The 23965-nt window shown below is 48.5% G+C and overlaps 2 protein-coding genes across 4 annotated transcripts in view; one reads left to right on the forward strand and one right to left on the reverse strand.

Annotated features, from left to right (window-relative positions):
• Positions 1-6582, reverse strand: part of LOC127058562 (uncharacterized) — a 6738-nt gene extending 156 nt beyond the window's left edge. The window contains exons 1-6 of the mRNA XM_050968707.1: positions 6303-6582; positions 5018-5429; positions 4352-4503; positions 2255-2561; positions 1300-1397; positions 5-26 (exon numbers count right to left, since the gene is read on the reverse strand). Coding sequence (XP_050824664.1) covers positions 5-26; positions 1300-1397; positions 2255-2561; positions 4352-4503; positions 5018-5239 — 801 coding nt within the window. The 5' untranslated portion in view covers positions 5240-5429; positions 6303-6582. The remainder of the gene's footprint in view (positions 1-4; positions 27-1299; positions 1398-2254; positions 2562-4351; positions 4504-5017; positions 5430-6302) is intronic.
• A 5099-nt stretch (positions 6583-11681) lies between these two features.
• The window catches only part of CLK3 (CDC like kinase 3), a 30157-nt gene continuing 17873 nt past the window's right edge, over positions 11682-23965 (forward strand). Inside the window, exons 1-2 of one of the 3 annotated variants that reach the window (XM_050966812.1) lie at positions 11682-11813; positions 15353-15501. In XM_050966812.1, the coding sequence (XP_050822769.1) occupies positions 15353-15501 (149 nt within the window). In that variant the 5' untranslated portion in view covers positions 11682-11813. Of the gene's footprint in view, positions 11814-11906; positions 11975-15352; positions 15502-23965 lie in introns of those variants that run through there. The other 2 variants (XM_050966811.1, XM_050966813.1) reach the window with 2 other exon arrangements.

Consider the following 23965-nt stretch of genomic DNA (forward strand, 5'->3'; position numbering starts at 1 on the left):
CCACCTCCATCTCCAAATTAAGGATCCTAAAAGACAGACAGACAGACAGACAGCAGCTCCACCCTGCTTCCTTTCGCCACATCCCGATCGCTCTGTCACTTTCTCAACTGCCCCTCCCCCTGCCCTCTTTCCAGCCACCATATCCATTGCCTGGGCACTACCTGACAGCTGTCCCCACCCCCACGCTCCAAATGGACCCCTTGTCCAACAGCTGCTCTCTGTGCCCCCTCTAGTGATGCCTCAGACCCAAACTGCCAGGTTGCCCCAACCCCCATGCCCGCGCCCAACCTCTCGGCCAATCACTGTCAGCCACTGTCCCCACCACAACCTCTTTCCCTAAGTTATGCTGGTGAGGTCAGTGCTGGCGAAAGGTGCCAGGCTGACTTATAGACTGAAGTCCTTTGCTTATTCACAGATCAGGTACAAGGGACAGAGCAGGGCACGCACCAAACCTGACCTGAGGGGAGTTCATTCAAACCCTGGCCTGTCTGCTGAGCATGCCAGCCAGAGAGACAGCTACTGCCAGATCTGGGGGCTGCATTTCTGGCCTGGACACTGGGCCACTAGGATTGGACTGAGACCTTTGACAGAGTAACTCATCACACACATGCCACTAACAGCTCTCGGGTGAAAAGAACTTTCACTCACTCCCCACTGACCTGGGCTGGAGTGGACATGGATGCCTAGGGGCGCTCTCCACGTCCATTCCTGAGCCACCCAGTCTCCTGGGTTGGGGCAGCTGCCCCACTGAGAACACAGGCCACTGACGGAGGGTAATATGGTGCTGACAGAAAAATTTAGACTAGGATTTCCAGGGGTACCTAAGGCAGGTAGGTGTCCAACTCCCATTGACTCTGGGTGCCTAAGTCCCTTAGGTATGCCTAAAACCTCCACTCTAGCTCAAGTATCAGAGGGGTAGCCGTGTTAGTCTGGATCTGCAAAAGCAGCAAAGAGTCCTGTGGCATAATATAGACTAACAGACGTTTTGGAGCATGAGCTTTTGTGGGTGAATACCCACTTCGTCAGATGCATGTATTTACCCACGAAAGCTCATGCTCCAAAACGTCTGTTAGTCTATAAGGTGCCACAGGACTCTTTGCTGCTTTTGCACTCTAGCTCAGTGATTTCACATGCTAAACAAGAAGCTCCTTAAGCTGCCATCTTCACTGACCCACTCTGTGCCCTTGTCTCTCTCTGCACAGTACCTCTGACCCTGTCCCAGCTGCCTGCATCCTACGTACTCCTTGCCTAGACATCTCAGCCCAAAGCCTTCCTACCACCCGCCCTCAATCCACCTACTTCTCTTGCAGGTCCCCTCTCTGTTTCTGGTCTTCATAGCGGGACAGGTCCAACCAGCTCTTTTCCTTCTCTAGCTGGGTGACGGAGCTCTCCATCTGCTGTGAGAAAGGCGAGGTCGGGAGAGAATTCAAAGGCAAGCAGCTTAATTTGATACTAAACCTTGAAGAGGACAATGCCAGAGGAGTGCCACTCTCTGTTCTCTGTGACAGAGGCTGGACTGTTCCCAACAGAAATAAGCCAGAAGCTGCTCCAGCATCCCAGATAGGCATCTCTGATCTCCAGAATCACAAGCTTCTAGTTCCTCAAATGAGTGCAGATGCTACAGGACATAACCTAGCTAGTGCAAAGCCCACTGAAGACAGTGGGACCGTTCCATTGATCTCAACAAGCACTGAGCACTCAGGCACAGAGAGTGTGAACAGCTCCATCGCACTCCACTGTACTGCATTCACCCTTCGAAGGATGGGCACACACCAGCAGGGCCAGCTCCAGCATTTCGGCGGCTGCTCTACTGTGCCGCTTCGTTCTTCGGCGGCAATTCGGCGGCGTGAGGAACCCGCTGCCAAATTGCTGCCGAAGACCTGGACATGCTGCCCCTTTCCATTGGCCGCCCCAAGCACCTGCTTCCTTTGCTGATGTGTGGAGCCAGCCTTGCACACAAGTTCGAGTCATCCCAATGGAAACAAGTGGGCAGCCTGCCCAGACCACTGAGATGTAATGTGCTGCATCTGAGAAGCTTGGAGTTGGTTAGACTCACCAAGCCTGAGCCTGAGGGGTCCTGAGCACATGTAGCTCCTATTGAAACCAATGGAGGGTGCAGGTGCTTAGCATGTCTGAGTCAGCCCCAAAATCAGGTGAGTGTCTAGAAGAAGGACTAGAACCAGCAGCTGCTTCTGTGTCCCAATTGGACAGGTCCTCACAAACTCCCCCAGGCTTTGGAGAGACTCCAGTTTACCTTCTGCTTAATGGAAAACAGCTCAAACTTCACCCTGTTGAGTTCCAGCTTCTGCAGCTCTTCTGCTTGTCCCTCTAGCACCCCCGGAGCATCCCACAGAGAGGGCCTCAGCCCTGCTGTCCTCTGCACATTCTCTGGTAAAGATGCCTGCAGGTCCAGCTCCAATCCACTCCACACCCTTCGAGCCAATGGCTGCATGGGACCATATTCTTCTGTGTCCCAGTCCGGGAGACGAGATAAAGAATGCCTCCTTCCGAGTGGTGGGCTGGAATGTTTCCAGGCACATTCCATGCCATTGGTTAAAACTCTGCCAAGAAAGAGATCCATCCTTTTTTATTTTAACGACTGATTGAAAGGCCTGGGAAGGCAGAGCAATGAGGATAGCTAACAGGAGACCCCAATAGTGTCAAAGATGATCCTTAAACCATTGTTCACACCTCATTAGTCATACCATTTGCCATTAAAGATTACCTGGTGCAATGGATTCGGGGGCATATTTAGGAAAAATATCTTGTCCAACCTCTATATCCTAGGAGACTCTATGGACAACTGGAGAACTAGTAGGATGATGTCATCCCAAGTATCAAGTAAATGAAACCTGAATGACTGAAAGGGGAAGGGATAACTCCTATTTAACTCAGATGCTCTATAAACAGCTAGAAGAAAATCTCTCTTTGTTAAAGATTCAATACCCACCCCAGTCCCTTCAATGAATGGCTGAGAAAGCTCACAGTAAACACCTGATACCTCCAGGGAGTCCTCAGGCAAATGCAGGGAAGACCAGATGTCTGTTCCCAAATGTGTGCCAGAAACCACTGCGCTAGGTGCAGCATTGCTTCAAAGGAGGCATGGTGGGAGGGAGACGTGGAATCTGAGAGCCAAATGCAGCTGCTGCACATGGTTGAGCAGAAACATGGCCTCCCTTTCTGGTGGGAGTGAGCAGGACTAGAGAGGGCATAAACTTTACAGCCAAAGCTGAATTCCAAGAGCTACCAAGCACCTTTAACTCCCACTAATGTTAGTGGGAATTGCTGATACTTTGCCCATATCAGGATCAGGAACCTTGGGAAGAGCAGCAGGGGACACCTGCAGTCCTGACACCTGAAAATTCCCCCAGTCCTGCTGGTGTCCTGCAGGTGAATTCCACTGAATTGCACTGGGATCCTATTAAAAAAAACCCACCACTTCTGCAGGGCAAGTGGAAATTTAAAGGCCTGGACTATACTTCCCCTCTGCTCTTTGCTCAGGGGCTTCTTTTGGTAAAATCAGAGTTATAGGAATGCTAGTGAAACCACCATCTCAGTTTGAATGACTAGATGGATAGATGGATGTGTGTGGGGATGAATAGATCAGCTGATAGATCAAACTATTTTAGGCACATTTTTCCCCTTATAGTTCTTAGGGGAAGGACACATTTCTTATTTTAACAGGAAATTAACCTCCAGAGTCACTCCAGAGTATGAATTATGCTGCAGTATTCCACAGTTGGTGCAATTTGAACTCATGTGATTGAAACAACTTACTGCACACAAACTAGCTCTGCCCAGTAATTCACAATCCCAGATGTGTGACGTAAGAACATGGCAATTGCCTGCCTGAAACCCACCTGTGATTAATCTAATCCAATTCCCTGCATGCTGGATGCTTTCAAGGAAGGAGAAAACCTCTCCAGGCACCTAACTGTGTGGGGCTATATCCAACAGGGAAATTTCTTCCTGACTGCAAGTGGTGATCAATTGCAGGCCTGAAGCATGAGGATGAACAGCCCTTGTTTTGTCTTACCTAGTGTGACTGCAGATGCTATTTGTCTGGCAGTGAGTGTCTGATCCATTTTTAAAAGTATTAAACAAGTTGATCCAGTAACACACAGCAGCAGGGAATTCCAGCTGTAACATATTGCTTGAGAAAAGGATCTGACTTGCTATGTAAGTATTTCTTTCTGTCCTTCCATCCATCCAACTAAACTGTACTTATATATGAAAGATTCCTTGCAAATCTTCCCAACAAGCAATTTTTCCACACCCCTCAACCACAGATGATTCCACTCGATTTCTACAGGATCCCTCCCATCCCAAGCTCTTTTAAAACTGAACTTACATCCCACTATCTATGGAGTGGATCCCTCGCAAGGGGCTCAAGGACCTGGCTCTTTCGATGTGCTTGGGGCTAAAAAAGCCCCTGCTGGACTCTCTCCATGTGCTGTTTGAGTGGTCGGGCTCCCAGGGTCCTGGCGTCCCGTTCAGAGGGTTCTGAATGAGGTGAGGAAGAGAAGACTGATGCAGAGGACAGGGATGTGCCACTTCCATCTTGATCCCCCTGGATACACACGCTCACACTCTCTCCTTCTCACTCTACCCGTCCCCCACTGGAATCACTCCCCATCAATGTCAGGCATGTTGCCTGAACAAAGGCAGCAAAACATGGGAGCAGTCACTAACAACCCCTGCCACCCGGCCACCCCATGAACAGTCATGGCAACGCAGTTCAGCTTGTGAGGGAGAGGGGAACTGGGGTGTGGCAGAGGTACTGCCAGAGGTGAGATCACGGAGGATTGCTGGCATATTGCCCTCTGAGCAGTTTGAGTGTGTCAAGGAACCCAATCCCAGACCCATCACCGGCAGGACATCAACCTGCTTTATCTTAAGAGCCACATGGTATGACAAGCAGAAGGCCGGGGTGGAATGTGACCCCTTTGCAGGGATCCTGTGATGCCCCAGAGAGATGCCTAGTCCCCCAGCATGAAGGTCAGGCTGGTCCCATTACCTCTCCTCTGAAGGGGACCCCTGACAAGGGGTAGGTGTTTGTGTAGCTCCTCTCCAGCTCCGACATGGAACAGGGTCGAGATGCCCATGGGCTTCTTCTATAGCTCTCAGAATCCTGGCCAGCCCAGCCTGAGGCCCCCATGTCGGTGCCGTGCTGGAAGCATCCATCACTGCTGTACTGGGACGGCAGGCCAGGAAAGCTGCTCTGCTTCTGGTGGGACATTTATGGCCCGGTGGTATGAGGGAGTGGGGGTGCCCTCCCTTGAAGGGTCATCAGTGGAGCTTAGTCTCAGGTACTGATGTTTGCTTTACATACTGCACTTTCTCTGGAGCCTCCAAGGGGAATCTCACAGATCCAGATCTATGGCACACAGAGGAGGTGCAATCCAGCTGTGGTGTGGAGTGCCAGAGGCCTGTCACCAAGAGCAGCAAAAGGAAGAATCAATGGATACCCAAGGAGGGAATTCGTATGGGATACCTCACCCTGCAATGTACTCACTACTGCGCTGCCACCAAGCACAGCCCAGAATCCTCCGTTCCATTTCCCAGGGTGCCGTGCAAGTCAGCATACTGCCCTATGGGGCAGATCCTCTGGCTGCAATCAGCTGGGCAGATCTGTATGGTCAGGACACTGGAGAGAGGGAACGGGAGGAGGCTTGCAACCCCATCCTCTCCCCTGGGCTGTGCCGGTAGCCCCACTGGAGGTGAAGGCTAATAAGAACCCTTACTATTTTCTCTCAGATGTCACAGCGCTGAGCACAGCATAAACCCACAGAGAGATGACTACGTCTCCTCTTGCGGAGGTGACTCTCCGAACAAGCTCAAAACCTTCCACACCAGGAACGTCCATATCCCACCTCACTCGCAAGGCTGAAGGTCACTCTCCCCTACCAGTCACAGAGCTCACCTGGTCAATCCCACAGCAAACATCCCTGTAGACGTGTATGACACAGGCGACTATGCTGCAGAGGGAGGTGGGAGGCTCTGACCACGGACTTGGAGGTAGAACACAAGTGGGCAGATAACACTCGGTGGTTCCTTGGCAACGTCAGCTCCCAGCATGGGGAGAGTCCGAGGGAGGAACCTTTGCCCCCAGGTGGCCCTACAGCTCCAAACTGGACCCCATCTCTATTCACAACACCTTGCATTTGCCAACACAGGGTGTGTGATAGGAAAAGACCAAGCCCTGGTGAACATGAAGTGGCTGCACCCTCTGCTCCAAGCTCTGGCCAGGAGAAATGCAGGCGCTGGTGAGAGTGGAAGCAGAGCACTGGTAAGTGACTTACCCATCCACGAGTCTCCCCACAGGCTCTCGGGGACCCCAACCGATTGATTCGCCTGGGCGTCTCTTCATTCAGCTCAGCTGCTGTACTCACCACCGCTCCCCATGTCAGGAAACACAGGACTGCTGCTGCCACGGCAACCGAGATGGCAACAAGCTTCAAAGTGCCTGTTCCCCCTCTCCTGATAAACTGGCTCGATTGTGAAGCGTAGGCGGCTGTCAGCTGGGGGAGCTGCAGGGGCGCCTGGCAGAGTTACTCACTAGCCGCAGCAGGCCCACGCTTCTCCACGCACCCTGGGCCCTCTCCTCTCCTGCCACTATCCCTCTCAATCTATGCTCAGCACTTCCCTGGGAATGAAAGTAGAATTGCCCCACTCCTGCCTCCCCCACATCCATCCTGGGCCCCGGGGATAAAGGAATTGTGGTGGTGCAGCTGAGATCCTATGTGAGGGAGCTGGGCTATTCAGGGTCTCCATCCATGGTAGTAGTAGCGGGTGAGGGTTGCCACAGCCAGTGAATTTGCAACTAACCAGATCCCCCAGCCTAAACCCTCCTCCGCAACTAAACTCTGCTTTCAGAACAAAAAGCAAACCTCATTTCTCTGGCTCAGCCTTCCTGCAGTAACTGTCTTGTTAAAACAAAGAAATCTGATCTACCCTTGAACATATGGCTGGAAAAGTGCTCAGATGTAAAAAAAATAAGATACTGCCCCAAAGAACTTCCAATCTAACTAGAGGGAAAACAGGCCCAGAGACATAAAGTGACTTGCCCAAGGCCACGCAGCAGGACAGTGGCAGAAGCAGGGAAAAATGGCAACTTCCTGTTTGGTTTTTAATTATTTTAAAGATTCAATTTAAGTAGCTTAAAATCTCTGTTGAGTAATTTACTCTTCTCGATAATGAAATGCAACAGCTAGAAAATTGTGTCTGTTACGTGGCAGTTTTCTTTCAATCCCCTCTTAGTTCATTTGCAGCTATAGGTGTGCTCCCTTTCCACCTGCTGCTCATTCTGTACATCCCTTTACAGACACCATTTACCTAGCACGCCACATTCCCCACTGCCTGCACAAGCCTTCCGACAACAATTACCTCCCAAAATGTCCATCGAGTCTCTTTTACATACCGTACATGACTCACTGGCTATTAATAGCAGCAACCACTGATCCCTTTATTAGCTTTTCATTGACACTCATGTTTGCACTCAAAGGGGAAAAGGGGGCTGGGAATCCAACTCCTCTCTGAATGCTGGCAAACCAGCCATGCCAGGGATTGCAGGATCCAGGGATAAAAGCTGCCAACCCTCCATGTTCAAAGCTCATGAGTCAGGCCACAAAAATATGAGATTTTTTTAAAAATACGTGTTGGGTTCTTTTCATTTTTCTTCAAGACTTTTCAGGCTTTTCTCTGCAACCATGAGGGTGAGAAGCTTTTTATAAAAAAGAAAACTGAGCGTCTCACATACTCACTTGACTCCAGGGGCTGAGGCTTTAAGGAAAACACCAAATATTGTGAGACTCATGATCAGATCACAAGGGTTGACAACACTGAGTAACCAGAGGTAAGCAAGCACAGAGGCTGTAAGCCCCCGCCCAAGGCATACTCATGGCACAGGAGGCCCTCTGACGGAGCTGCAGAGCTGGCTCTCCCACCCCTTCTCCTCCATGCTGCAGGAAGCCCCAGTGCAAGAGGTACTTTGAGGACCGTGGGGGCTGGGGCATTTTAGAGCAGGTGAGGGGGGCAGTTCACCTACATGTATCACAGTGGGTCCCAGTGAAGGGAGAATTTTAGGATGGGGGAGAGTGTGCTGGAGCATTTCATAGCTGGGGGGGCAGTGCTGCACCCCAACAATTCTGTAACAGTGCAGCAGGCAAGTTCAAGCAGAGCTACCCCAGCCTGCATCAGGAGACAAACCTGCCTTCAGCAGGTCCAGAATAAGGGAGACACTAGCCCCTTCTCTGTCCCAATGGGCTCTTGTCAGGTCACAAATTACCCCAAATTTAGTTCTTTGTAAACACAAAATTTTACAAAACAAAACGTCAGTAGCAACATTTCCATGATCTTATTAATTCCCTTGGAAAAGCAAACAAAGCAATCATTCTCCAGCACTGTTTGTGATCCAAACATTGCCACCCTGGGCTAGCAGGGTGGATAAAAATCAATTATTTAAAAAAAATTGGATTTTTTTATTTAAATCAGATTTTTTTTATAAAATGCTTTTTGAGGAAAAAACCTGTCTAAAGATCGTTTTAATTAAGATACAAGATAGCTCAAAGAGATCTCATCATGGAAAAGAGATTATACGTGAGACAATATATTCATGTAATGTTTAAGAAAAGTTTTGTAAATGAGTTCCAATAGTTCATGGATTAGGGACTCAATCTTATGGGGTTTCAGGGGCTTCTATACAGATTATTTAGGTTAATCTTTCTATCGACCCAATGGGGCTCAGATGATACCCTCAGAGATGCTTAGTCTTGCAGTTCTCAAGCTGGGATTTGTGTCTCCGGAGGTAATATGCTTAACAGCAAAAATGTTCTTAAATAAACAATATATAGAGGTGAGAAATAACAGACCTCAACTCCCTCTGCAAATTTGTGTACACAGAGTCAATCCCTTACCTCTCTCTAAAGAGCAAAGTTTGAAAAAGTTCAATTAATAGAAGATTGTTCGGGGCGGAATAGATCTGGACAGGGAGAAGAAGTCTGGAGATAAATGTGAGACGTGAGAGACATGCTTGTTTGGTTAAAATATTTTGTGTTTGCTGTTGAAGAAAAAAATCCAGAATACTTAACATTGTTGTTTTAGCTAAATAAAACAATGTAAATGTCTGTCTGGTGATGGTCTTCTCCTAATACAGCATGGCAGGAAAATCCTCCAAATATTAATGATTAGCCTGTTGAATTGGAGATAGTTCACCTCCCAAGGACTTCATAAATATCTGCTTTAATTACCTTTGGTAAATGAAATAACCAATCATTCATTTTCTAATATAGCTGTAAAACTAATCTGAAGTTTTCAAAATAAATCACTTAAAAATATATAGTGTGTACCTTCTAAAAATGAAACCTACATCTCCCTCCGAGTTGTGAATATGTATTAAGGTTATAACAACCAACAAGAATGCACTTTTATGTAGAAAGCCATGATTAAATCAAGTCTTCCTGACTATGATTTAAATCAAATCCGCACTGTGGGCTAGCATATAACACTATTTCATTAGTTTCAATTTATAGAGAAGTAGTTCCTGTCTCAAGCATTAGATACTGTAATGTACACGCTTAGGGTTCTTTACCGATCCCACTCATGGATCAAGGGAGTTCTGGGTGGACAACTGCTAGGAGAAAGTCTTGGCAAAAGCAGAGGTTGAGGGACACAGAAGTTGTCAAGAATCACCCAGTAGCCTGCAGATGCTTTGAATCCTGGGGATCCACCATCCTTGCCTGTATGTGGGGGAAGGGGGGCCCTGACCCACTTGACAGGGCAAGGAGATGGAATTCTCCTTCTTGAATCCCTTGAGAGGAGAAGACCTAGGTCAGAAATTGGCAGGGGTATTCAGGGCCAAGTGTAGCAACTGAAATTTCTTGTTTTGTTTTTTCAATAGGCTAGACAGGAGGTTAATAGATTCCCTTTAGTATAGATGAGATCCTTTGCACGGAATTTTAAACCACCCTGCAGCGTTTAAGAGCGAATTCTATCCCTGATACACAATTCTAGAGGGTCTCTTAAAAATTCCACCGAGAGATGATCCGGCTCCTGAAAGCTGCTCCCTGCAGGTGAGACCCTTAAAGGCCGAAGTGCTACAGGGCTTTTCCCTGAGGGCTTGTCTACATCAGAAAGTTGCAGCGCTAGTGAGGGAGTTACAGCGCTGCAACTTAGGAGGTGTACACATCTGCAGGGCACCACCAGCGCTGCAACTCCCTGTTTGCAGCGCTGGCCGTACTCCCGTTTTGTCTCGGGTGTAGAGGATCCAGCGCTGGTGATCCAGCGCTGGTAATCAAATATAGACACTTACCAGCGCTTTTCTTGACCTCCGTGGAATAAGCAGGTATCCCAGCATACCTGAGGAAGCCTCTGGTAATCAAGCTGGTCTCCTTCCCCGGTTTGCTCTCGCGTTCCCCGAACCCCGAGCAAGCAGGTCTCCTTCCCTGAGGTTTGCTGGGTGGTTCCGGGAACGCGAGAGCAAACCGGGAAAGGAGACCAGCTTCGCCGCGGTTTGCTCTCGCGTTCCCCGAACCCCGAGCAAGCAGGTCTCCTTCCCTGAGGTTTGCTGGGTGGTTCCGGGAACGCGAGAGCAAACCGGGAAAGGAGACCAGCTTCGCCGCAGTTTGCTCTCGCGTTTCCCGGAACCACCCTGCAAACCGCAGGGAAGGAGACCTGCTTGCTCGGGGTTCGGGGAACGCGAGAGCAAACCGCGGCGAAGCTGGTCTCCTTTCCCGGGTTTGCTCTCGCGTTCCCCGAACCACCCAGCAAACCGCAGGGAAGGAGACCTGCTTGCTTGGGGTTCGGGGAACGCGAGAGCAAACCGCGGCGAAGCTGGTCTCCTTTCCCGGGTTTGCTCTCGCGTTCCCCGAACCACCCAGCAAACCGCAGGGAAGGAGACCTGCTTGTTCGGGGGTTCGGGGAACGAGAGAGCAAACCGGGAAAGGAGACCAGCTTCGCCGCGGTTTGCTCTCGCATTTCCCGGAACCACCCAGCAAACCGCAGGGAAGGAGACCTGCTTGTTCGGGGGTTCGGGGAACGCGAGAGCAAACCGGGAAAGGAGACCAGCTTCGCCGCGGTTTGCTCTCGGGTTCCCCGAACCTCCCTTGAAGCCGCCCAACAGCACTGCAGTGTGGCCACATCTAACACCACTTGCAGCGCTGGTTGCTGTAAGTGTGGCCACTCTGCAGCGCTGGCCCTATACAGCTGTACTAATACAGCTGTAACAACCAGCGCTGCAAAATTTTAGATGTAGACATGGCCTAAGACTCCGCAACCCTGCAGCCAGGCACGGCCTGGGCGGTGCAGCTAAAACCTGCAGCCGGGTTGTGGCTACGGGCAAGGGGAGCGCTCCCGAAGGCAGGGTGCGAATGTAGGGGAGCATGGCCCGGGCTGGGCTTGTGCCAAGCGACCCCCTCCCAACAAATACAACCCATTAATGGCTGTTATGCAAGGAAACCAAACGCGGGGGCGGCGGGCACGCTACACAGGTGCCCTGTTCTACGCCGAGCCCTTGCCTGCCCCCTCCCGGCCGCCACGTGCTCGGGAGGAAGGGGGTTTTCGCAAAGGAGTCCTCCAAGAGTGTAGAGCGGCTGGTTAGAGGAGCCGGGAGCGTAGGTAGGGCTCGGAGGAGCCGCTCTTGCCGGTGTAACGGGTTGTCAGCAGGGAGGCGCTGCGCGCGCAGCTCGTGTCGTGCTTGGAGGAGGTAGGTGCGGGGTGCCCGCTCGCGCCGCAGGTCTAGCCGGAAGCGGAAGCAGCGGCGGCGGCGCAGGGCCTGAGCGGACCCCCCGAGCGCAGCTCTGAGGGGGTGCGGGACGGTGAGTGCGGGGCGCCCGGCCGCGACAGCCCCCGGAGGCAGGGAGCGCGAGCGGGGCAACAACATCCGGGAACTCGGGGTGGGGGAGGGGAAGAGACCCGGATGGGGCACGGGCCGGGCCGGGCCGGGCCTGAGGGCCGAGACGCGCTTCCCAAGCGCCAGGTCTGAGCGCCTCCCTCCGCGGGCTTCCCCGCCTCTGCTCCCCACCCCCGTGGGTCCCGGGGCGTCCCCCCTTACTGGGCCCCGCCTCTGGGGCTGACCCTATGAGCCGAGGGTCCGGGACGCCCCTTTACCTGCCCCCACCTCTGGGGCTGATCCCCCATAAACTGAGGGTCTCCGGGCGCCCCCCTTCCTTATTTGCCACCTCTCGGGCTGACTCCCTCCCGAGGGCCTGGGGCGCCCTCCTTTCCCTGCCCCCCGTCTCTGGGCCTGCTTTGTTTATGCGGTAGGGTGTGTGTCTGGAACCAATTCCTCCGCTGGTTCCTTTCAGATGGGAGGCGTTTGAAATTCACAAGGGTTTTCACAGCTGAGCCCCGGTTTTGGAAAGTCTGCTGATGAAGATGTTGTAGAAATAATGTAATTGTATTGGATGAGATAGGAGGGTTTTACTTTTGGATTGTCCGCTATGTCCATTTAAAAGTCTTCATTACTATGATCAAATGAAGGATGCAAAGAGACCAAAGTCCTTTTTTGCAACTCTCGGATAATGATCAAGTGCACCTCTTTGTAATATACTGCATTGAGGAACACTGGACTTCCGACTGGGTTCTGTTAAAGCAGCAACTGGAAACCGGTTTGTCACAGAGTGGTTTGGGAGATGTTTTGTTTCTGTGTCTATCTGGATCGGCAGAATGAGACGTGGATACACAGATTGGGGAGTCAAGTGGATGAAGGGAGGGGAAGTGTTCTTAGAGGCTGAAAGCTGTGGGCTCTACTTTAGTCCCTCAATCAGGAGGCCAACACTCGCCTTGAGGGAAGTAGTGTTTTGCATTGTTCCCTAATCACTATTTTCACTGTCTGAAGAAACAGCTGATGGGTCCTATAGAAGCTTTATCTAGATCTCTTCAGGTAAATCTGAGATCACCATGATGGGATAGTAGAATATGGTAGGAGGAACCATTCACACCCTTGGTTAAGGCTCTGCACCTCAAAAGACAGAAGGTGGAGATAAAGTAGAAATAAGGTAGCAGAAGAGATCTAGAAAATCTATACAAGATGAGGGAGAAACCAGGAATTATTGCTTTGTTCTAGGGCATTATTAGTGAAAGATAAGCTTTTGCTTTTTTTTAACTTGATTTTTTTTTAATCTGACTTGAGGGCTTTCAAAATCTGACAGGCTTTCCACATTTATACTGTCTGCATTTTGCATTTCTCTACCAAAGTGGATAGACTTAGTTTTATTTTCTAGCTCTTATGAATTCGTCCAGCTCTGTGAGGTTTGAGTTGTGAATACTACTGCAAGGGATACTGAGAGGATAGCAATAAATTATTTTTAATTTTTTTAAAAATTTTTTATTTAAATCAGATTTGATTTAAAATATATTTTCTTTTAAAAATGTTTAAAATTAAATTAGAAATTATTACCCATCGTAATGCTTAAACTTATTAAATATATTAAAATCATGTAAATAAACCCAAAATGCAGGATCAATGAGCCCTCCTCAAATTTTAATGTATTAAATGGTGATTTTTTTAAAATTATATACAGAATCAGGAGGAAAGTGTAGAAATTAAGAATCTGAATACATGTATTTTAAACTATATAATTGTTTAAATAAATGTGAATAGGTATGGCATACCTCCCCGGATAGCAAAAAGTAGTACTGCCTTTACACAAAATTTTATATTTGGTTGCAAAGCAGCTCATTTTCATGGTTATACCAATTGATTTGAATGAACCTTTCTTTAGGAAAATAACTAAAATACAAATGCAAAACAAGTTTAAAAATGATGATTTAAATCACCTTGATTAAATCAATCTACCTGTAGGGTTTAAATCCAAATAAGCTGTTTCACTTGAATTTTTCTAAAAAAAAAACCAAAACAACAAAAACATGGAAATGGTTGATCTTGGTTTTTTTTTTTTTAAACGATGAAATGTTATAACTTACACTTTTGGCCCTAAATTGATCTGATGGTGGCCTTTTAAGAGGCTTATAGTTTGTTCCAATCCCAGCGTAACAGTGATAGTTAATTTCTTAAAAGAAGATCCGGCCCATGTTCTCTAAACTGGCCAAGCTGTCCTCAGATGCTCCCTGATCCTGGAACTGGCACCCAGGCTGATCCAAGCGAGAGTAGCCTTCAGAATACTGTCTTATATGAAGTACCAACAAGGATTTTTGAGGAGCTGGGTGTCATTGTGCAGATTGTCTAGGTCTCTTTTTGAGACGCGTAAGAACTGCTATGACTACTTTATGCCACTAGAGGCTTTCCTTATGCCAGGGAATCCTCCTGAGGCCATTTAAACCAGGATTTATGGCTGCTTTGCTCTGGAGCAGGGCAAAGCGGTGAGAGAGGATGCTGGATAATCACTCTCTACTCTGGCCACTGCATTCTTAAATCTCACTTATCTTTCAAATACATGTGTGTGGAAGATTCCCTAACAGATACAGTTGAAATCTGTTTTTTTCTGCAAATAAGAACTCCAGTCCACAGGAATACCATTTTGCATGTCAGTGAAAAGCTGTTAGGAAGTACTGATTTTTTTCACACCATATTAATATGGACTGGATTCTAACTGTGATCAAGAAGTGAAAGGCTCTGTATCTACTTACAAATACTCTGAGCCATCCACATCCCTTTTGTGTCTGATTTATTTAGGTGTCATTTATCTTTTTTAACAGAGCGGCAGTGCTCTTTTGTATTAAAGGGACACTTTATTTAATGTAGTCAGTTTTTAAAAGGTTAAAATAGTGTCAAGTCCTACATCTGCTCCTGCGTCTCCCTGCCAATTTCTGTATTTTTACAGTCATTTTTCCTGTTTAACAGTGTGTTCTCATCTCTGTTGCTTTTGTGAAACAGGGTAAACTAACCGGTATACAGAGGAAACAGTGAAACAGATTACAATTTATTGTAAAGCAAATAAACTTGAAATAAATACAGGGAAAAGTTTTTCCTAGCCTCTTTCAGTTACAGTAATTTTAGGTGTTTGTAACAAAAAAGGGTATAAAACTTTTTAGAAAAAAGGTGATTTTTATGTTGATGGTGTCCCTGTAATGTTTTTAGGGTTTGGTTACATGCATTGCTTGCTTTGTGAAGCCTTTTTAAAATTATAACTTATTAATATTGCTGGTGATGGCTTTTATGGGACTTTCCTCCAGCTCTTCAGGCATGGTTTCTGTTTTCATGCTTTTCGCTTACTATGCAGTGAGCTGTAAGAGGCTTTCAAAAAGTTGGTAAAATGTGAACAGTTAGTTCCAGAGAATGTTGGAGCTCCCGAACTCTGTGTAGAAGTTGGTGGGGATCTGGGTGTAGGAAACTAGAAATGTTTGCCCATAGAGGAAATGACAGTTTTTACTTGAAGTGCCTTTATGTCCCTAGATGCATCACTGCAAGAGATTTCAATCCCCTGAGCAGGAGACCTACATGAGTCACAAATGGAAGAGGAGGAGGTCTCACAGCAGAGAGTATGAAGGAAGACTGCGATACCAGCCTCAAAGGGATCTTCCAAGGAGATCACGGTCTAGAAGGTGAGAGCTGGTTTAATCGGAGGCTGGGATTCTCCTCTAAGCACCTATTCTGGAGTGGGAGAGTGTATATGGCTGGGTGACACATTCTCTAATGTACTGTCTTAGATTCTAATCAGATTTCAGGAATAGAATTGGTTGATGACAACATGCATTTCCTGATCATGACTAATAGCTTCAAAATTATAAGTCCTTGATATGGAAGTAAATGGGTTTATTTGCTTCTGAGCCTCTTGTTAAACTTTGACTCCATATCCGACTATGACCCCTTTCTAAATTACTGAGATACCTTAAGTATTGATGAAAGAGAACTCTCTGCCCTGGAGTCAATGTTTCTCAGTACTGATAGCAAGGAGTGAATTAAATCTCTAATGTCAAACCAAGTTGTCTTCTGAAATTGCTGCTCGTATTTAGTTAGTTGGGGTGGAGTGAAAGTATTACCTTACAATTTTAAAAAATAGAGCTGTTTTAGTTAAGCTATATGTGTTCTTTCCTAATTTGGCCCTGCTTCAATTCCAGCCTTGTTCAGAGTATCCACTGGAACAAACCAAAAACATTGCATAGGTGCAAATAGATACAGCATAGGCACTAAGAATCTGCTGCAGGGATCTGTGCTGGGAACTGTGGGGATGGGAACTGTAATGTTTGCAAATAGTGCTGCATGCCGATGTGGTACACTGTGTGCATCTGAAGCAAGATAGCTAGTCAGCATAGCAGCTTGCACAGGTGTCGTCTGCCTGGTTCAACTTGCAACTGCAGTTTGCTAGTGCAAAGGCAATAAAAAGTGTATCCAGCTGACCCTTAAATTCTTTAATCTTTCCATCACTGATTTTTCTTTTTGGTTATTCTTGAAGTCTTTATATCAAGATTTGAAGACTTGAGTAATTCAGCCAGAGGTAATGGGTTTACTGGCCTGCAATGTGCAGGAGGTCAGACTAGATCAGGGGTCTCAAACTCGCAGCACACAAAGTTATTTCCTGCTGCTCGTCATAGCTCCCTCCCTGAGCGCATTGTGTCCCCCGGCTCCTCTGCCTACCTCCCAGCGCTTCCTGCTGCCAAACAGCTGTTTGGCAGTGCCTAGGACTTTCCAGGAGGGAGGAATGGGGATGTGGTGAGCTCAGGGAAGGAGGCGGAGAAGAGGCGAGGCAGGGATTTGGGGAAGGGGTTGGAATAGGGGCGGGGTTGGGGAGGGGACTTTGGGGGAGGGATTGGAATGAGGGCAGGGAAGGAGTGGGAGGAGGTGGGGCGGGGTGAGGCTTCATGGAAGGGGTGGAGCGGGGGCAGGGCAGGGGACAGAGGTGGGAGGCTTTTGTGTCTTTGTATGAGAAGGTGTCAGTGATGCATCCCTCGGGCCAATGTACTAGTCCTCATGTGGCCCTCGTGGTGATTCGGGTTTGAGATCCCTGGACTAGATGAACGTGATGGTCCCTTCTGGCCGTAAAGTCTAGGAATATGAGATCTATATTTCAGTTTCAACCAAGGTCAGTAGTGACCTAAAGTTGGTGCCATCTGTTTGGCAGCCTGTGTTAAATTAGTTGGTCTTGGTCCAGTGTCTAATGAATCAAGTGAAATCACTATCCTGCTTGGCAACAATTGGCCCCTTGGTTGGCAAAGAGGGAGAAAAATGAAGAAAATCAAGACATGACAAACCGGAACATTAGCAGCCCCCAAAATTATGATTAAAGATATGATTGGTTGCTCCTATGTAAATATTGAATGGCATCAAGTCGTGTTTAACTGCACATCAAGAATACATGTATAAAGTAAACTTCAGACAATCTTAAAATATAAGACATGCTCACTTTGAATGTGAAAGGGCAGTAAACTGACCTTTGTCTTTATGAACTACAAGCTTTCCTACATAAACACTGATTTCTCATTCAGTATCTTACACCACTATGACAATATGGGGAATCTGTATGTACAACTTACGAATTCTGGTTGATATGAAATTGTTATGGAATGCCTCTGTGTGGATATGGAAGCAAACATTTGCTAACAGTACTATAGCATGTCTTTCCTAGACCTAATAAATGGAGGAGTTAACCTTTACGATTGTGCTCTAACCTGACAATGGGTGTGCTAAGGAAGTTGCCTGAGCAGGAAAACCAGTTTGACTAAATTTCTCTGCAGGGGGCTGATGAAGCGGAGTGTGCAAAATCACCAGCAGAACAAAGAATCCAGGTGTTGGTAGGGGACATAAACTCAGGACTCAGACACAAGGGCCAGAAAAGGGAAGAGATGGGTTTGCTTTTGTTGTGGGAATAGCAGGTAGCAGGCATTTAGACCATGGCATTGCCTCTGCCAAGAGGGATATCAGACATCAGGTCTGCATCTGGAGTGTGTACGTAGAGCCTGGGACAGTGCCTAAACATTGCCCAGCCCCAGCAAGCTAAGGGAATGTGGGTGTGCCTGGGGTCCCAGGGGAGCCACACTGAGATTGATCAGTTAGGGCAGACAATCCCCCAAACTGGTGGTTATTCTGATATTTAGATTTACCAAACCAGCAACAAAACAGCTTCCATAATGCCATACTGGTTACCAAGGTGCCAAAAACACAGTTCCCATAAACTTTAAGGCTTAAAGCAATGCCGCCTTAGGCTCCAGACAACCAAGTCAGATATGATGGGGCCTACTGAAAATCTTGTTAATCATATAAAAAGTTCTACCAGTCCCAACAGATCGGACACATTACCTTACCAGGTTAATGAATATTTCAGATCTTACCCAAATACATGCGTGCAGCCCATTTTTATCAACTAAACTAAAATTTATTTAAAAATAAAACAGCGATAGTATTAGTTAAAAGATCATTATACATGCAGCTATAAACAGAGTGTTTAGGTCAGTTTTATAGTAGAGATAGTGAATTTCAGAGTTGCAAAGAGTCCTTTCCAGAATCAGTTCGTCAGGGTTATAGTTCAGTGTCCAAATATTCAATATTGTGGCAGTCCCGGTGGCACTGGAGATCTCAGTCTTACACCTCAAACTTCCCCTGAATGAAGCTTAAGTAGATCTGAGATGAAAGGATCGGTTCAAGATGAAGAGTTTGTGTAGAGATTTTTTGCAGCCTCTTGACAGCACCCGTCCTTAGGTGAACAATAGGCTTTTGAAGTAACCTATATTCTCACTGGTAATTAGGCAACTGCCTTATGATAATCCATGTAGCTATCTCCCACCATTTGCAGGTAATTTGCTACATACTTCAAAGAGAAATTGAGACAGTGATATCACTATATTTACAGTTCATTTAAATGTTAATATCTTTTTCTTTGAGTGATTGCTCATCTCAATTCCAAGCAGGTGTGTGCGCGCCGCATCCACAGTCGTCAAAAGGTTTTTCTCCTAGCGGTACCCGTCGGATCGGCTGTGTAGCCCCTGGGAGTGGCACCTTTATGGTGGTGTATATAGGTCTCTGTCAACCCGTCGCCTCTTCAGTTCCTTCTTACTGCAGTGATGGTTGTTGGAGCTTCTCTTTCTCTCTTGCCTCAGGCAAACGATTCCCTAGCATTCCATTTCTTTGTTTTGTAAATAGTTTTTATTAGCATAGTATTGTTAGTTTTTAGTTTAGTTAGTAATAAAGTCTTTGTAGGGGGCTTCCAACCCCCTCCACTCCCTCCTTTGGGGACCGGGGCATGCCTTGGTCTCAAGGCTTCAGACCCCATGGGTTTTGTCAAAAGCCTATGTCCAGGGAGGATCCTCTCAACTCCTGCTTAAAGTGCTTGGGAGAAGCCCATCAGAGTGTAGAATCTGCAGGAGCTTCCACCCAAGAATACAAAAGGAGAGGGACTTCAGACTTGCTCTTATTATTATTTATAGAGTCGGCCCTTTGCCCACACCTGGCACAACCTGTGTCGGCGCCAAAATCCAGCATTTTAGGCAGAGCACATTGGCCTCAGTAAGGGATGCTGTGGTGCTGACAAAGGACCCGGCACCCAGAGACTTGCGGCGCCAACACTCTTCGGTACTGAAGACCACTTCAGCGGCCTCTCTGCACCGGTCACGCTTGCCGATGCCGCATATGAAGCAAAGACGAGCTGAGAGGGGGCGTTTGCCAACAGATAGAGCAGTGGAGCACAGTGGGGCTCGCGGAGTGTGTCCTGTGCAGGGACTCTCAGCTCCTGCTCAAGCTAAACTGGCAACGGTGACTCCAGTTGAACAGGCGGAACTGTTGAGTCCGGTCCCATTGGACTCCCCGGTGCGGGAGAGCCAGATGTGGGAGTTGGACATACCATCTACCCCGGACACATGTGAGGCCACAAGAGACCTTATAGAGATGATGGCCCAGCAGTTTCTGGAACTGGCACTGCACAAGGGGCCAGTTCTCTCCAAGGGCAAACTGGCCACGCTTGGGCAGCAGTCCCCCTCACCAGGGCACGGCTCTCCAGCACCCTCGTGGTCCCCAAGGTTGGACTCAACCTCTTAGCTGGAGTCCTATATCTCCAGGCAAAGGTGGCACCATTCTTGTTGTTCCTGGTGGGAGGAGGCACAGCAGGTCCCTATGATGCCCTGGCCTCCTCAATGGCAAGCTCCAGTGCAATGGCCGTTCTGGACCCCCCTGGGCATATCATCAAGCCCAGGGGCTGAGCTCCACGTCCCTCTCCGTTGCCTCAGACAGGAGGAGCCCCCCCATCTGCCTTAATGGTAAGGGAACCTCCAAAAGGACCGGAGCCCAACACCCAACCTGGCACCATGCCAGCCACCACGCAGACAGCATCACTGGGGGAGGAACCTCATGAATTGAAGGGTCAGGAGGAACCTGTGCCCATGAGGGCTTCTTCATCTTCCTCCCCAAACGAGGCAGTAGCGTCCTTCAAATCTCCATAATTCCGTCTCGCATAAGATTTCAATTTGTGGTAAACAACATCAACCATGAGTTCACAGTCTTCCTCTCGGTGGCCCCTCGAGTGTTCAGCAAGTGCATGGCAGTCTTCCTACAGAAGCAGCAGGTGCAGGTATTTCCAGGGGTGAGCTGGAGCCAGTTCGCACTGGTTCGCAGGAACCAGTTGTTACATTTAGAAGCGGTTTTAGAACCGCTTGTTAACTGGCTTCCCTGCGAGGGAAGCTTTGATGGGCTCTGGCTGGGAAGTGTGTAATTCCTCCTCCCAGCCACCGGGGGGGTGCTGCGCTGCAGGAGCCATGTGGGCTGCCTCCTGGCCCTGTTGCTGCTGCTGCTCCTTGGACCTCTGGTCCTGGGGCTCATGCTGCTGCCTGGTGGGTCCCTGGCTGCGTCCTGCTGCTCGGGTGCTCCCAGCCACTCTCCCCGTGTGAGTACCTGCACCCCCTGCCTGCAGCCAGCCCCTGCCACAGCCACCCCTGCCACAGCCACCCGCAGCCACCCTCTGCCCACAGCCAGCCCCTGTCTGCACCACCTACCTACAGCCAGCCTCTGTTGCAGCCAGCCCGTGTCACACTCCCTGCCTCCAGCTAGCCCTGCCCCACACCCCTGACTGCAGCCAGCCCCATGTCCACTGGTGCACTGCAGTTCTCAGGGCAGTAACCCTGCACACCTGCTTCAATGAGGGGGGCAGGTAGCAGCTGGGACCCACATATGTGCACACCCTAGGGTGACCAGACAGCAAGTGTGAAAAATCAGGACAGGGAGTGAGGGGTAATAGCCTCTATAAGAAAAAGACCCAAAAATTGAGACTGTCCCTATAAAATTGGGACATCTGGTCACCCTAGCACACCCCAAGGGAGTGGTGGGGACCCACATGTGTGAAACGGAGCTCATTTCTAGTTCAGGCCCATCTTTTTAAAAAAAAACTTTAGATAGGGTTAACATACATCTGTATTTTCCTGGAGATGTCAGGCTTTTAGGTTCTTAAATCGCTATCTGGGTGGAATTTTTAAATTTTAAAAATTCCTCCCGGGAAAATACGGATGTATGGTAACCTTATTGGTACAAAAAATATATACTGTGGCACATCTCTTAAATCAGAACTTTTTATAGGGAACCGGTTGTTAAGATTTTAGCAGCTCATCACTGGACCGTATTTCCCTATCTGGACGACTGGCTAATCAAGGGACAATCTTGGGACCAAGTGGAGAACTATATGAGCCTGGTGTGCATGATGTTCCTCAAGCTTGGCCTCATTCTGAACATGGCAAAGTCAACTATAACCTCCACTCAGAGGATAGAGTTTATTGGCATCCTAAACTCCATGCAGGCCAAGGCTTTTCTTCTGGAAGCTCGTTTCCTTGCCATGAGCGCCATCATAAATGATCTCAGCGGATTCCCAACCATGATGGTATGGAATTTCCTAAAATGATTTGGACCTATGGCTGCTTGCATGTAAGTGGTACAGCATGCCAGACTGCAGCTTCGTCCCCTGCAGGCTTGGCTGGCCCTGGTCTAGGCCAAACCAAGACCACTTGAGGTTCTCGAGTCCCTCCAGTGGTGGCTTGACCCACAAACAGTATGTGTGGGAATACCCTTCTCCAAAACTCAAATGATGCTGTCACTAGTGTCAGATGCATCGGTGATGGGATGGAGAGCACACTTAGGCGACCTCAGGATTCAAGGTCTATGGTCCTAGGCAGAACTTCTGCTGCACATCAACATCAAGGAGCTGTGTGCAGTGCACCTTGCTTGCCAGACATTACAAACCCATCTTCAGGGCAGATGTGTGTCAGTTTCGACAGACAACACCACAGCCATGTTTTATATAAACAAACAGGGTGGTGCTTGCTCCTCTCCCACAGAGCCATCAAGCTGTGGGGAATTTTGCATCACCCAATCAGTACAATTGGAGGCGTTGTACCTTCCAGGTTCGCAGAATGAACTGGCTGATCGCCTCCACAGATCCTTTCATGGCCATGAGTGGTCTCTTCACCTAGCTGTCCCCATCAGTATTTTCCAAAGATGGGGCTCTCCCCAGTTAGGCTTGTTTGCGGCGCGACACAACAAGAAGTGTCAGCAGTTCTTCTCCTTCCTGAATCATTGCCAGGGCTTCCTTGCAGACGCCTTCCTCCTTTCCCTGAAAGAGTGCCTGCTGTATGCATACCCACCATTCCTTCTCATCCACAAAGTCTTTCTCAAGGTCCGAAAGGACAAAACATTGTTTATCTTGATAGCTCCGGCGTGGTCACATCAACACTGGTTCACCACGCTGCTGGACCTGTCTGTGAACACACCTCTAACTCTAAGCTTGCATGCTCAGACTTGGTTAGGGAGGTTCTCCTCGGCAGCAGAAAGTCTTCCACTCTTGCCACTTACCTGGCTAAGTGGAAGAGGTTTAAAATTTGGTCACTTCAGAAGGGCACTCCTCCATTGCAGACCTCAAGCCCCTTCATACTGGACTATTTACGCCAGTTAAAACAGCATGGGTTGGCAATATCGTCAATAAAGGTTCACCTGGCTGCAATTTTGGCTTTCCACCCCAGATCAATGGGCCATTCGGTGTTTCCTAACTGTAGCGTAGGCCATTTTCTCAAGGGTATAGACAGACTGTATTCTCAAGTGTGGCAACTGATCCCCCCGCCCCAAAGGGCTCTCAGTTTGGTGCTCTCTAGGCTGATAGGCCTTCCCTTCGAGCCCCTGGCAATTTGCTCGCTCTTGTACCTTTCGTGGAAAGTAGCGTTCCCAGTGGCTATAACATTGGCCAGACAAGAGTCTAAGCTCAAAGCTCTGACATCTGAGACCCCTTATACCGTGTTTTATAAGGACAAGGTGCAGTTACAACCACACCTGGCTTTCCTCACAAAGATAGTCTCGCAATTTCATGCGAATCAGGACATTTTTCTGCTGGTATTCTGCCGCAAGCCACATGCTAACAGGGAACTCACACTCCATTCCTTGGATGTTAGATGCGTGCTAGCTTTTTACATTGAGTGGACAAAGCCATTTAGAAGGTCGATGCAGCTATTCATGTCCATTACCGAGAGGATGAAAGGTCTTCCTGTCTCATCCTGAAGAATTTCTTCTTGGGTCACGTCCTGATACAGGCTGTGATCCATCACTTGGCAAAGATTCCGGCTCCACCATTGACGACACACTCCACAAGAGCGCAAGCTTCCTATGCACCATTTCTGGCTCAAGGTCCCCATTCAGGACATCTGCAGGGCAGTGACATGGTCATTGGTTCACACCTTTGTCGCACTAAGCCATCACTCTGCAGGCTAGAGACGATTCCGCATTTGGTAGAGCAGTGTTTCAGTCTGCATTTCGGTGAACTCTGACCCCTCCTTTGGGGGACTGCTTGGGAGTCACCTACTTGGAATTGACATGAACAATCATTTGAAGAAGAAAAACCTTTTGTCACTGTTGTTCTTTGAGATGTGCTCTCATGTCCATTGCAAGACCCACCTGGGAGTATCCGGCAAGAAGGAATTGAAGAGGCAGTGGGTCGGCAGGGACTTATATACACCACCATAAAGGTGCCATTCTAGGGGGCTCCACAGCCGACCCGACGGGTACCGCTAAGGGAAAAAACGTCCGATGACTGTGCAGCGCTCGCACACCTAC

Source organism: Gopherus flavomarginatus, chromosome 9, assembly GCF_025201925.1.
Source record: "Gopherus flavomarginatus isolate rGopFla2 chromosome 9, rGopFla2.mat.asm, whole genome shotgun sequence".
NCBI lineage: Eukaryota > Metazoa > Chordata > Testudines > Testudinidae > Gopherus > Gopherus flavomarginatus.